The sequence below is a fragment of the Quercus suber genome, unplaced genomic scaffold (assembly GCF_002906115.3).
Source record: "Quercus suber isolate HL8 unplaced genomic scaffold, Cork oak 2.0 scaffold_779, whole genome shotgun sequence".
NCBI classification, from domain to species: Eukaryota; Viridiplantae; Streptophyta; class Magnoliopsida; order Fagales; family Fagaceae; genus Quercus; species Quercus suber.
This window is the reverse complement of record NW_027070215.1, coordinates 43,109-56,245: the sequence shown is the minus strand read 5'-3', so window position 1 is coordinate 56,245 and position 13,137 is coordinate 43,109. Positions and strand designations below refer to the sequence as shown.

General features: G+C 38.4%; 1 protein-coding gene across 1 annotated transcript; it reads right to left on the bottom strand.

Annotated features, from left to right (window-relative positions):
* Positions 1-6,513: 6,513 nt before the first annotated feature.
* LOC112030217 (endochitinase) lies at positions 6,514-12,498 on the bottom strand. Its single transcript, XM_024062909.1, has 3 exons — positions 12,448-12,498; positions 11,700-11,880; positions 6,514-6,911 (listed from the first exon to the last, which is right to left on the bottom strand). The coding sequence occupies exons 1-3, from the start codon at positions 12,496-12,498 to the stop codon at positions 6,514-6,516; spliced, it is 630 nt and encodes a 209-aa protein (XP_023918677.1).
* Positions 12,499-13,137: the final 639 nt, after the last annotated feature.

The window sequence follows — 13,137 nt, the reverse complement described above, 5'->3', positions numbered from 1 at the left end:
CCACTCAACAAACCAAAAAAAATGTCATGGAAGATTGAGTTTAAGGAAAGATACCGACACCAATTATCTTATGCAAGGATTCAAACCTAGGGCCATCAAGAGGTTTGGTGAATATGTCTGCCTTTTGATTGTCAGTGTTGATGAATTCTAGACATACTATCTTGTCCCCTACCAAGTCCTGAATGAAGTGATAGCGGATCTCAATATGCTTTGATTTGGAATGCTGAACTGGATTCTTTGACAAGTTTATGGCACTAGTGTTATCACAGAACACACACATAGTGTCTTGAGAAATTTCATAGTCATGCAATAGCTTTCTCATCCATAACAATTGTGCACAACAACTTCTTGCTGCAATGTATTCAGCTTCAGCCGTTGACAGAGATACTGAATTTTTCTTTTTGCTCATCCATGAAACCAAGTTATTTCCAAGATAGAAGCACTCACCAGAAGTACTTTTCCTATCATCAATGCACCCTGCCCAGTCAGCATCTGAATATCCCGCCAAACACTCATTCGAATCTTTTGTATACCAAATTCCATAGTCAGATGTGCCATTTACATAGCGAATGATTCGCTTAACTGTTGTTAAATGAGATTTTTTAGGAGCAGCATGAAACCTTGCACATACTCCGACACTGAATGGAATATCTGGCCTACTTGCTGTGAGATAGAGAAGATTGCCAATCATACTCCGATAAAGGGTTGGATCAACGTCAACACCGGCTACATTTATGCTCAACTTTGCCGAGAAACTCATGGAAGTAGAGGTGTGTTTCTTGGAGCTTAGACCAAATCTTTTGACAAGATTTTTGGCATACTTCTCTTGAGAAATAAATATACCATCTCTCCGTTGTTTCACTTGAAGCCCAAGGAAGTAGTTCAACTCTCCCACCATGCTCATTTCAAATTCCCTCTTCATTTCTTCCGAGAACTCGTGAGCAAGTTGATCAATTGTGGATCCAAAAACAATATCATCCATGTACACTTGAGCGACAAGAAGGGATTTTTCTTCTCTTTTAACAAACAATGTGCAATCTGTTTGACCTCTCTTGAACCCACAATCCAATAGGTAAGTAGTGAGATGATCATACCATGCTCTTGGCGCCTGCTTCAACCCATACAAAGCTTTCTTCAATCTTAGTACATGACCCGGGAAGTGAGGATCTTCAAACCCCTTGGGTTGTTCAACGAAAACTTCTTCATTAAGAAGGCCGTTTAAGAAGGCACTTTTTACATCCATTTGATACAACTTGAAATCCATGATGCATGCTATGGAAAAGAGAATCCGAATGGACTCTAGTCTTGCTACCGGAGCAAATGATTCATCAAAATCTATGCCTTCCACCTGAGTATTCCCTTGAGCCACCAATCTAAACTTATTTCGGATAACTTCACCATCTTCATCTGTTTTGTTCTTAAAAATCCACTTGGTGCCAATCACATGTGTATCTTCAGGCCTTGGAACCAATTCCCATACATCATTTCTAACAAATTGGTGTAGTTCTTGGTGCATAGACTCTACCTAATTTTCATCTTTCAGTGCTTCTTCTACCTTTTTAGGTTCAAATTGAGCAAGATAGCAGTTATATGTTACATGGTTAGCAGTATACTTTGGCCATTTTCTCAAACGAAGTCCCTCGTTCACATCCCCAATAATATTACTTGATGGGTGATTGAGAGTCACTCTTGATGAAGGTTTCTTGGTAGTTGAGAGTTCCTCATCATGAGAAATTGGGATTTGAACTTCTGGAGGAGTGAGAGGACTTGAGATTTCTTGTGTTGATCTAGTCTCTCTTCTTGATATAGAAGGTGTGGACTCCTTTCTAGGTGTTACTTTCTCAGCATCATCACTTAGAGGCATATCATCAACATCCTCATTTTCCTTGAGTTTGAGCCCCTTTCCATCATCCTCAATTTCCTTTTCAGATATGGTGTCGTCTATGACCACATTGATTGACTCCATTATTGTCTTAGTGCGCTTGTTGTACACTATAAGCTCGGCTATTTGTGGAGCATCCTAGGAATATTCCCTCATCACTCTTAGTATCAAATTTTCCCGAATTTTCCCTGTCATTTAGAATGTAGCATGTGCTCCCTGATAGGTCACAATCTGAATAACCCCTTGTGATTAACCCTAATTAATTAATTTAGCCAAGTAATTAATTAATCAATTAATCATGCAATTTTATGGAAGCACAAACAAATCACCAATCAACTAAATATGCAGTGGAAAATAAATAACACGGTGATTTGTTTACGAATGGGGAAAACCCTAATGGCAAAAACCCTACCGGGTGATTTTCAGGTCACCACTCCCGAAACTCCACTATTATCAAATCAAGCGGTTACAAGTAAAGGAATCCCAAGTACCTTACCAACCTACAGTTGAACCCTTACCCCAATACCCAATTGGAAATCCAAGTACGCGACTTCAGAACACCAACTGATGAAGAATGGTTGGCTGCAAAGTTCTTCAGATCATCCTTTCTGATGAATAGCAGGAAGATGCTTGGTTACAAAACCCTATGGTGCAAATAACAGCAACTTCTTGATGGAAGATGAACTAGGTCAAGAACTTCGTCTGTTGATCACAATTTGCTTAAACAGAGATTGCTCAATGATAATGCAACTTGTGTCACCCAAAACGGCTCTTAAAATAATCCTTTTATATGTTTAGGGTTAGAAGAAAAGAGGGCCCAAAAACATATTCGCGGATCCCAAGAAAATCATATTGGAAATCTGACTTTTTAAATCTCGACAGATAGCAGGTGTCGAGGTAGCTGTCGAGAGGTGTCGAGCTTTATAAATTTTGCACTTCAACTTGCTTTCTCTTGGACAGACTTGATGACTTTAACACTTGACCTTGAAAAATTGTTTCTTGAAGTATTAAAAACACCTAGAACTACCCAATTACAAGCAAAGTGCGTTTTATAAAAGGATTAGCCAATATACATAACTAAGTGACTATGTTCTTAAACAAGTTAAAACATATATGTCCTAACACTCCCAAATACTCTGAAATACTTCACCTTGGGTTTCTTTTCTCTCCATATTTCGTATGACGTCTTCTTTGTCCCTGCTCGGAAATAAATTCTATTACAAATGTGACAAGATTTGTTCACAGCTTCAGCCCAGAACCTTTGAGGTATGTTTTTGTTGAGTAGCATGACTCTAGCAATCTCTTGGATCACCCGGTTCTTTCTTTCAACCAACCCATTTTGTTATGGAGTCTTTAGGGCTGAAAATTCCTTCTTGATACCATGCTCTTCACAAAACGACTCAAATTTAGCATTCTCGAATTCCTTCCCATGATAACTTCTGATTTTGACTATGGGAACTCTTTTTTCATTCTGCAGTCGCTTGCATAATCTTTACATTTTATCACATGCTTCGGATTTCTCTCTAAGGAATTCCACCCAAGAATACCTTGAGAAATCATCAACTACCACCATAATGTATCTCTTTCCTCCTAGGCTTTCAGTTCTTGTAGGCCCCATTAGATCAATGTGAAGAAGTTCCAAACACTGTGAGGTAGCAATCACATTCACCTTGTGATGGTTTGCTTTTGTTTGTTTCCCCATTTGACATGCTCCACATATAGTCTTTTCCACCTTTCCAAACTCTGGAAGTCCTTCAACTGTCTCAAGTTTGGAGACTTTACATACTTGTTTGAAGTTTGCATGTCCAAACCTGTGATGCGAAAGTTTCAACATATCAACATGAGCACTTCCACATGAGTGGGTGCCGTAGGAACTACTCCATAGCAATTATCAGTAGTCCTATTTCCCTCCAAGACTTGAATCTCTTTTTCATCAATGATTATGCACCCCTTCTTTGAGAATTGGACAAGGAACTCTTCATCACATATTTGAGTAATGCTTAAGAGATTTGCCTTCAATCCTTTGATGTATAGCACTTCTTTCAGTAAAGGTAATCTCGGTATTTCAACCGTTCCTTTCCCGAGAACTTGAGCATGACTCCCACACCAAAAGTCACATAGTCACATGCTTTCTCTTTGATAGTCTTAAACAGTGATTTATCTCCTGTCATATGATGAGAACATCCACTATCAAGATACCATAAGCACGAATTAAATACCTTCAATGAGGTGTGCACAAACATACAAGCATGAGACAAGCATTCTTGACCACCAAACAAAAATTCATTGTTACTTTCCATGCTTTTTCCAGATTGAATTTTCTTTTTCAGATTATCAACCTTTTCATGCAATGTTCTATTTCTTTTTTTATATTTCTCAATCAAAGAATTAGACTCACATAGACTATTGTGTAGAATGTGGCTCTTATTTTCAAAGTATTTTAGCAAGTGAATGAACATCCTAGCATGTTTTCTGGATTTAATTAGCTCTAAAAGTTCATTTTTAGAATATCCTTCAAACATACTCATAGAGTCATTATCACAGACACTTAAACCACAATTCAGCATGACCATTTTTATAGCTGCATCCATCGCCAATGGGTCTAGGATCGTACTCAGGTAATCAAACCACAAAGAATGCACCCGCTCTAATACCAATTGAAAGTTCAATATGGGTATGAAACACCCTTGAACGTTTAGACCCCAAATTATAAAAATACAAATTCAAGCTTTATATCAAACAATTAATGTGCAAAACATGATAATAAGCCAATAACAGAATTGATAGACAATCTAAGCCAAATATAAACACATCCACAGCAGTAAATATAAGGCAAAGATAAAGGGAAGAATGATGCAAACACACGGACAACATACGATGTGTTATCGAAGAGGAAATCGAAGTCCTCGGCGTAAAACCTCTTCAACGCCCTCCAAGCGGTGATAAAATACACTAAAGAATGTAGTTGGGATACATGAACAGCAGAAGGCCTTTCAAGCCTAATCTACCCAGGTACCTAAGCCTTCCAAGCTTCTTGCTCCAACGAGGTTACACCGAACCTATTTCTTCTTTAGCTTCTCGGATTCCGCTACTTGACCATAGCATCAACCAATGTATATTGGTTCCTTCCAAACTGCTTTCCTCAGCACGAACTAAACATTCTCATAGACGTGGGTGTGGTGAGATAAGGATTTGGTAAAAGACCTCTCAAGGGTATGACAATGGAGAGGAAGAGAGTAAAGGAATTTGTAGAGTTTCTTAGATGAAGATTGGGGATGAGGCAATCTTGTTTTTTTCTAGGGTTTTCTCTCACAAAAATTCTCTCTGGAAGCTCTCTACATTTAGTGGGTATAAGGGTCTATATATAGTGAGGTGAGATGAGAATACGAAGAGGCATATTTTTGCCAAACTGGGTAAATTGGCGGCTTAGTCTCGCGGCTTGTCCAAGTTGCGAAATCAAGTCACGATGTAACGGCCTGGCCAGCCTGGGACTTTTGTCCTGTAGTGTGATAGCTGGCGCGACCCTTCAGCTTCCCTGCATGCATCTTACGTGCCTAGAGTTGGCGACTTGCAGCCGCAAGCCACCCACGAGTCCTAGCCGCAAAGCTCTGCTTCTTTGCACATACTTGAGCTTTTCTTCACAATTTCTCATACACTACCCTTACAATAATCCCACCTAAATAAAGGGTTACTAGGTGCTTAAATTACAAGCAAATTGGCACGAATAAAGCCAACAAAATGGTTGACAAATTTGAACCTTACAAAATATAGTTATTTTCATTCTAAGTAATTTGTAGGAGTTTTCTGTATGATTTATGTTTAAGTTCTATCAAAACAAAGTAAGACTCATCACCATATACACCGAAATTTTATTAACTTTTTTTTTGGAGAGTGTATACATTAACATTATAGATTGCAATTTCGTTCTGAATAATTTGTAAGAGATTTGTAGGTGATTTATGTCTGATTTTTCTATATGGTATATATATGTTTAATACTCATTTTATAATCGTTATGAATTAAGATTAAGAAATTAGTTTCAATTGTAATAATTTTTATTATGAATAGGGATTGACTCTTAGATTTCATATTTAATTATCAGAGACTTTACCAATTAAGCTAACTAAAACCACTATAGAAATATTCTTTAATTTCATGATATCAGAAATTAGGCTCTAACACCCTTTCCACTAAACAAATGTTGCTACTACAAATCTACTATTACTTTATGATAAAATAATTATTTTAATGACCCTATTGTCTCTGTTTCAACTCTTTCAAGGAATCCCCGATGCACAATCTGTAATTTCTACAACCAATGGCCACTAGAGAACTAAATTCCTCACTCCTCACATCAAAACAATTGATGGTATCTTGTATTGTAGTATCCAAAAAAATAAAAAATTGCCTGCATTTGCAAATATGAGCATCAAAATAATTAACATACTCAAACTTTTGCAAATTAAATAAGATTATTTCTCAAACTACTTGTAATAACAAACTTACAAACTCAAACTTTTACTACTAGGGAAAAAGATTTTCCAATTAAATTAGAGTATTTCTCTTTATTTTCTCCTATAGTATTAGGTAGAAGCATTACTACAATTCTCTTGAGTCTTGACCAGAGCAGTTTAATCAAAGGGCCTTTGATTATAGCAATCCAAGTTGTTCTCATAGCTTAGTCCCATAATGTCACAATACTTCTTATAGAAACTGATCCTACTAGCCACCCTTTCATCATGACCACGACCACGTTCGAGGCCACCATTGATTATGTTGGTTATGACACCATAGCTTGGGACTCGACCAACTGATCTATTTGCAGGAGTTGGTGTCCATTTGCCAATGATGACATTCTGGCTTGATGGCTTGTTGCCCTGTGGTGTCATCCAAAGCCATATGGCTGTCTTAAATGAAATCATTGCATCTGTAGCTACACTATCTGGATTGTTTATCAGGTTCTCTCTGACTGCTTTACCTGCTAAAGCATAATTGTAATTGCTGAGAATTTTAAAAAGATCAACAGTCACTGTCAATGTGAAAAATATAGAAAGTTAATCAAACTATTGTGTTGACAGGCACATGTATAAGTATATGGACACCATAGTTATTGTTGACATAGCCCATAATCTAAATATAAGTGAAATTGTTGAATCATCAAAGTTGAAATTGTGAATTATTACTGTAGTTAAATCACCTGTGAGGAACTCATACAATCACCAAAGTTTGATAGCAGAATTCAATTTGACTTAGTACTGATAGGCCAAGAATGTATTGACCCCTTGGGTAAAATTAACCAATTAATTAACCAAGTGAATTAATTAGGTTCAATTACATGCAATAAGCGTGGTAGCACAAACAAATCACCAACTATTAATGACCAAAATTTTACATGATAGCCAATTCTATGAAAAGTAAGGAAAGATCATGGGCCTTAACAAAAGAAAGCCCAATTCATGAAGTTAAGAAAAACCATGAAGGCCCAAAGTTCCAAAAAGAAGGAAGAAGAAAGCAATAATAATAATAATAAAGAAAAAAGAAGAGGATCTTAATTAGGCCAGAGGACATGCAGCAAGAAGAATCAACATCAAGGCCCTAAGATCTTGATGTGTCCTTTTGAAAGCCTTGAGAATAGGACCTTGGCTGACATATGGGAAAGCCAAGGTGTATCTTCAGATTTCCAGCAAAAATTCATTAAAAAAAATCCAGCAAAATTAGGTATTATCTTTGTAACCCATGGTCTAAACCTGTGGGATCCCGAGTGGATGGTAAAGGAGAAGTGGTTTGGTTGGTAGGGGAGTGATTTCTAGTGAAAGGAGGATCTCGAAGGTTTCCCTTGGTTCATATATTTGTTTGGAATGCATGAGCCAATGGAAAACTCAGATCCTCATGTGCATGACACCTCCCCACAATTTCCTCTCAATTGTCACTTTCAATTAAAGCTGTCAAACATTGCATTGAGCAGCTACCCACTCTTTTGACTTTCCAAGAAGGAATCTTTCATTTGTAACTAAAGCCAAATGCCCATTTTGAGTTATAATTGCCTAATTAAGATAAATCTCTGCCTAATGCACTTTTTTAGGTTCTAGAGGACATGGTTTTACCCAGTAGATCAGGGATGCCCTCACCCAGAATACCAAACCATGTCCACTATAAAAGGAACACTAAGGCATAGTAGAAGAGGAGGATTTAGGGGGAGGAAAAGAGGGAGAGTTCAGAGGTTCAAAAAGATCATTCTTAGAGCTTTAAGAGCCTAGCATGGGCAGGGAAGAGAAAAGGAACAAAAAAAGAGAGCCAAAGAAACATATGCCAAACCATGCACACATCAGATATCACTCTCTTCCACAAAATCCTCCTCACCTAACTATCTTGGAAGGCAATGCCCTAGCAAAGCTGCTTGGACTTAAGTTTTGTAAGGTTGAAATTTATCAACCATCTTATTGGCTTTATTCTGTGCCAATTTGCTTGTAATTTAGCTCTTAGTAACCCTGTATTTAGGTGGGATTATTGTAAGGGTAGTGTGTGAGAAGAGGTGAAGAAAAGCTCAAGTATGTGCAAGAAAGCAGGGGTTCGCGGCTAGGACTCATGGCTAACTTGCGACTGGCAAGCCGCTAAATGCAGGTATGTGAGAAGAACACAGGGAAGCTGAAGGGTCGCATCAGCTGTCGCACTACAGGACAAAAGTCCCAGGCTAGTCAGGCCGTTACGTCGCGACTTGGACAAGCTGCGAGGTCAAGCCGCCAATCAGCCCTGTTTGGCAAAAACTGTCTCTCCGTATTCCAAACACACACTACTATATATAGACCCTTATACCCACTAATTTGTGAGAGCTTTTAGAGAGAATTTTGTGAGAGAAACCCTAGAGAAAAACAAGATTGCCTCATCCCCAATCTTTACCTTAGAGACTCTACAAATTCCTCTATTTTCTTCCTCTCCATTGTCATACCCTTGAGATGTCATTGACCACATCCTTATCTCACCACACCTACGTCTATGAGAAGGTTCATTTGATGCTAAGGGAAGTAGTCTGGAAGGAATCAATATACTTGGTTGATGCTATGGTCTAGTAGAAATCTGAGAAGCTAAAAAAGAAATAGGTTCGGCGCAACTTCGTTAGAGCAAGAAGCTTGGAGGGCTTAGGTACTTGGGTAGATTAGGCTTGGAGGGTCTTTTGCTGTTCATGTATCCCAACTATATTCTTTAGTGGATTATTTGACCGCTTGAAGGGCGGCGGAGAGGTTTTACGCCGAGGACTTCGGTTTCCTCTTCGATAACACATCGTGTGTGTTTGTGTGTTTGCATCTTCCTTCCCTTTATCTTTGCCTTATATTTACTACTGTGGATGTGTTTATATTTGACATAAATTAGTTATCAATTCTGTGATTGGCTTATGTTCATATTCCGCACATTAATTTTTTGATTATAAGTTTGAATTGATATTTTATAATTTGGGGTCTAAATGTTCAAGGGTGTTTTATACACATTTTGAACTTTTAAGTTCCAAATCCCACAAGTCTTGTGCAAAAGCACTAAGTCTGTAAGAATTAGGGCCAGGATTCTTATGGCTAAATCATTCTCATGAAATTTATTTACATATATGTATATGTATTAAAATGTATATCATAATCTAAGAAATTAACAATTATTTGAATATATATGTATTGTATAGTGTGTTCTTATGTAGTACCTATAAAGGTAAAGGGAAAGGGCAAAACTCCATTGCATAATAAGCATGGAGAAAGATCTTATAGTTCAAGGAATCAACATTCTGGGTTCCACGGATTACAAGCCTAGTACCCCTGGGAACCACGACATCCTACTCGGGGTACCATGACGTCACGCTTAGGGTACCATAACGTCACGCTCGAGGAACCAAGTGAAGGAACTCTTTTAAACGTTCACACAATAAAAGAAAAGTCTTAAATATTCTATTTCAATCTCCTTCTCATTGTGAATATTATGAATAATTATTTTACTTACTTGTAAGAGTAAAGGGTCATTTTATAACACTAAAACACTTATAATGGTATTTTATTACTTAGGAGGAATTGCATTTTTTTGCTTTAAGGAGCTTTATGTGGCTTGCACACATACCAGTTCATATAACGACCCTAATAGGCCGCGAAGAATCGGACCTAGCCTAACCATCCATCCTTGGAGGCCCAAGATTCCTTGTCATCAATGGACTTCGGTACTTTCCAAAAAAAGGAACCCACACGTTAAGGTGACTCCGCTAGGGACTGGGAAAAATGAGAGGTAAGAAGCAGTCCCTTCGCAAGCATGACTCCAAAACTAGGAAACACCAAAAGGAAGGAAAGTTCCTCTTAGTGCGTTCAACATCAAGATCCCAAAAGTGCAGGTTCTACTAAAGAATGTCTCACCGAGGGACTCTATATGGAATTTTGGGGAACTTCCCAACACAAGATAAATTTTATGCGTCATTATTTTCTTCATTTTATATTGTGAGCATAATATATCATTGCCCTACTCTTTAAAAAAAAAGGGGAGGGGGGTAAAAGGGGTCATGTAGTATTATTTAAATAATCATGATATTGTCTCGCTGCTTTAAAGAAAAAATGTAGAAGTGAGCAAATAAAAAAAGATTGATAAAATAAAGATTGTATAAACTACATAGTAAAGCAATTGCCTCACATTATGGGGCTAAAGAATTTTGCAGTAACTTGATAATAACATCATATGGCGCAGGTTAGCAAAATGGATAAGTTCCTTGGCTCCGCCCATGGATTTAGTAAACTGGAGTAGTTCCATGAACCCAGCAAAGCCTAGGAGAACCTTGACTCCATGAAGCAAAGCCTAGGAGATCCTTGATCCCAACAAAGTTGAGGAAATCGTTTATTCTAGCAAGGCTGGGTACATCCTTAATTCCAACAAAGTCTAGGAGATCCTTGACTCTAGGAAAGTAAAACTTGGGAGATCCTTGATCCCAACAAAGCTGAGGAGATCCTTTATTCCAGCAAGGCTGAGTACATCCTTAATTCCAGCAAAGTCTAGGAGATCATTGACTCCAAGAAAGTAAAACTTGGGAGATCCTCGATCCCAACAAAGCTAAGGAGATCCTCTATTCCAATAAGACTGAGTACATCCTTACTTCCAGCAAAGTCTGGGAGATCCCTGACTACAGGAAAGCAAAGTTAAGAAGATCCTTGACTACAGGTAAGCAAAGCTGAGAAGATCATTGATTCTAGTAAAAACTGAGTAGTTCCCTGGTTCCAGACACGAATTCAACAAAAATAAAGTAGCTCCTTGCTTTCAAAGAAGCTCAGTAGTTCCTTAGTACCAGCCACGATTCTAGCAAAATGGAGTAGTTCCTTAGTTCCAAAAAAATTTGAGTTGTTCCTATGGAATAGTTTTCTAATTCTAGCAAAGTGGAATAGTTCCTTGGTTGCAACAAAGTTAAAGTATTTCCATGGATCCAGCAAAGTAAAATGGTTTTAAAAAAATAAAGGCATCAAGAAAATGGATAGAAGTTCCACAATAGCATCAAGAGAAGGTGGATCAAGCATGATTCAACAACTGCCTCATGTCCTGGAGGCTAAAGCCCATTGTGCAGTGGACCTTGAATGTATTTTGAAGAAAATCAATAGAAATACTATATTGCAAGTCAGCAACAAAATCAATATTATTGAAAGCTCAACAACTACACGGTGCATCTATCATTTATTGCAACTCAATAATTAGGGCCAACCATGGAAATAACAAGATTTGGAGGAGCTACAAAGTCCACTAAAGGACACCTACAACTAGCTCTAAGGGCCGACCATGGTTTCACAAGAATCGTTTGATCCTCTCAATGTACCACTGGTACATGAAAGAGGGGCTAAATGGGAATCCCATAAAGATTGTAGCCAATCCTTAATCCCTTCATCTAGCATGAAGTAAACTTTGTGAAAAACATATTCTATGATGAGTCGGCTCCAGTTGAAGAATATCCCATCTTCAAGATCCCGAGGGGCTCCCTTCCCAGAAGGAGAAGAAACCTGGAGGGAAGGCAGAATATTTCTTAAGAAGGTTTATGAGACCTAAATGTAGCCTACAAGAGGATCCTAAACCACCATCTTACATGATAGCCTAAGAAGAGATCCTGGAGGAACCTAGGGATACGATGAGTCAGAGTATCCCATCTCTAGGATCCTAAGGGGCTACCATCCCAGAATAAGAAGGAACTTGGAGGAAAGACAGAATATTGCTTATAAAGGTACATGGGGCCTGAATGTGGCATGCAAGAGGATCTTGGACCACCATTTTACATGATAGCCCGAGAAGAGATCCCAAAGGAACCCCAAGTTCAAATCCATGTTCAACCAGTTGAGATCTAGGCTAGAAGTAGGGGGGATTGCAATAGAATGTCTCATGAATACGGTAACTGATGCTAGAATAGAGTACTTTGTAGCAAAAACTCATGCAAGCAAAACCTTCTTAGAAACCACCAACGTAATAACCTTTATGGACGAGGATATGGAGGTTGAGTACCCAGAACATTGAAGACCATTCTATCTAAGATCCACAATAAATGGTGTTCAGATTAGGAGAGCACTAATAGATACAAGAGCCTCATTCAACCTCATTTCCCTGAGTACATCAGAGGCCGTAGGCATGTTTGGTAAGAGAATCCCGAGGATACCCGTGAAAATAATGGGATTTGGAGGAGACACATAATCCACTGAGGGAAGGTTAAGTAGAAGACTGATAAGGATCTCTGCCAATCCTAGCCATTTCAATCAGGGACCTTAGGGGATCCTATCCTGGAAGGAGAAGAAGGAAGCAATACCCATGGTTTAAGGGATCCCTTGGACAGAAAAAGATAGGAGAAGGAAACAAGTTCATCAAGATCTCGAGAATGTGTAGCTGTTCGGGAACCCAGAGGAAGGCTAATATACTGCTTATGAAGATCCCGAAGAAACTTACGGATATTGAAAGGAAGGCATAGATCCTACCAAATGAAGAACTAGAAGAAGTGAACCTGGGAGCTGACCCAAGGAACTTGATGCCTATCCTCATCAGCAGTCAGTTATCGGTACAACAACAACAAAAACACACACACACACACACACACACACACACACACACACAAAGCAACTGTTGTAGCTTTAAAAAAAAAAAATGAAGATTTATTGGTGTGTACTCCCACAAATTAAATAAGACATATCCAAAGGATAAATTCCTTTGCTTAACATTAATCTCCTTATAGATCCAACTAAGGTAACAACAATATCAACCATGAAGAGGCATAGCAC

Excerpts from the sequence above, each read along its gene's own strand:
- LOC112030217 (XM_024062909.1), bottom strand. The coding sequence starts at position 12,498 with ATGCCTACGGCCTCTGATGTACTCAGGGAAATGAGGTTGAATGAGGCT. Across the intron at positions 11,881-12,447 it reads TGAGGTTGAATGAGGCTCTT|GTTTCTTCTCCTTCTGGGAA; the intron begins GTATCTATTAGT and ends CCTTCCCTCCAG. Across the intron at positions 6,912-11,699 it reads CCCTCTTTCATGTACCAGTG|TGACTGTTGATCTTTTTAAA; the intron begins GTACATTGAGAG and ends TCACATTGACAG.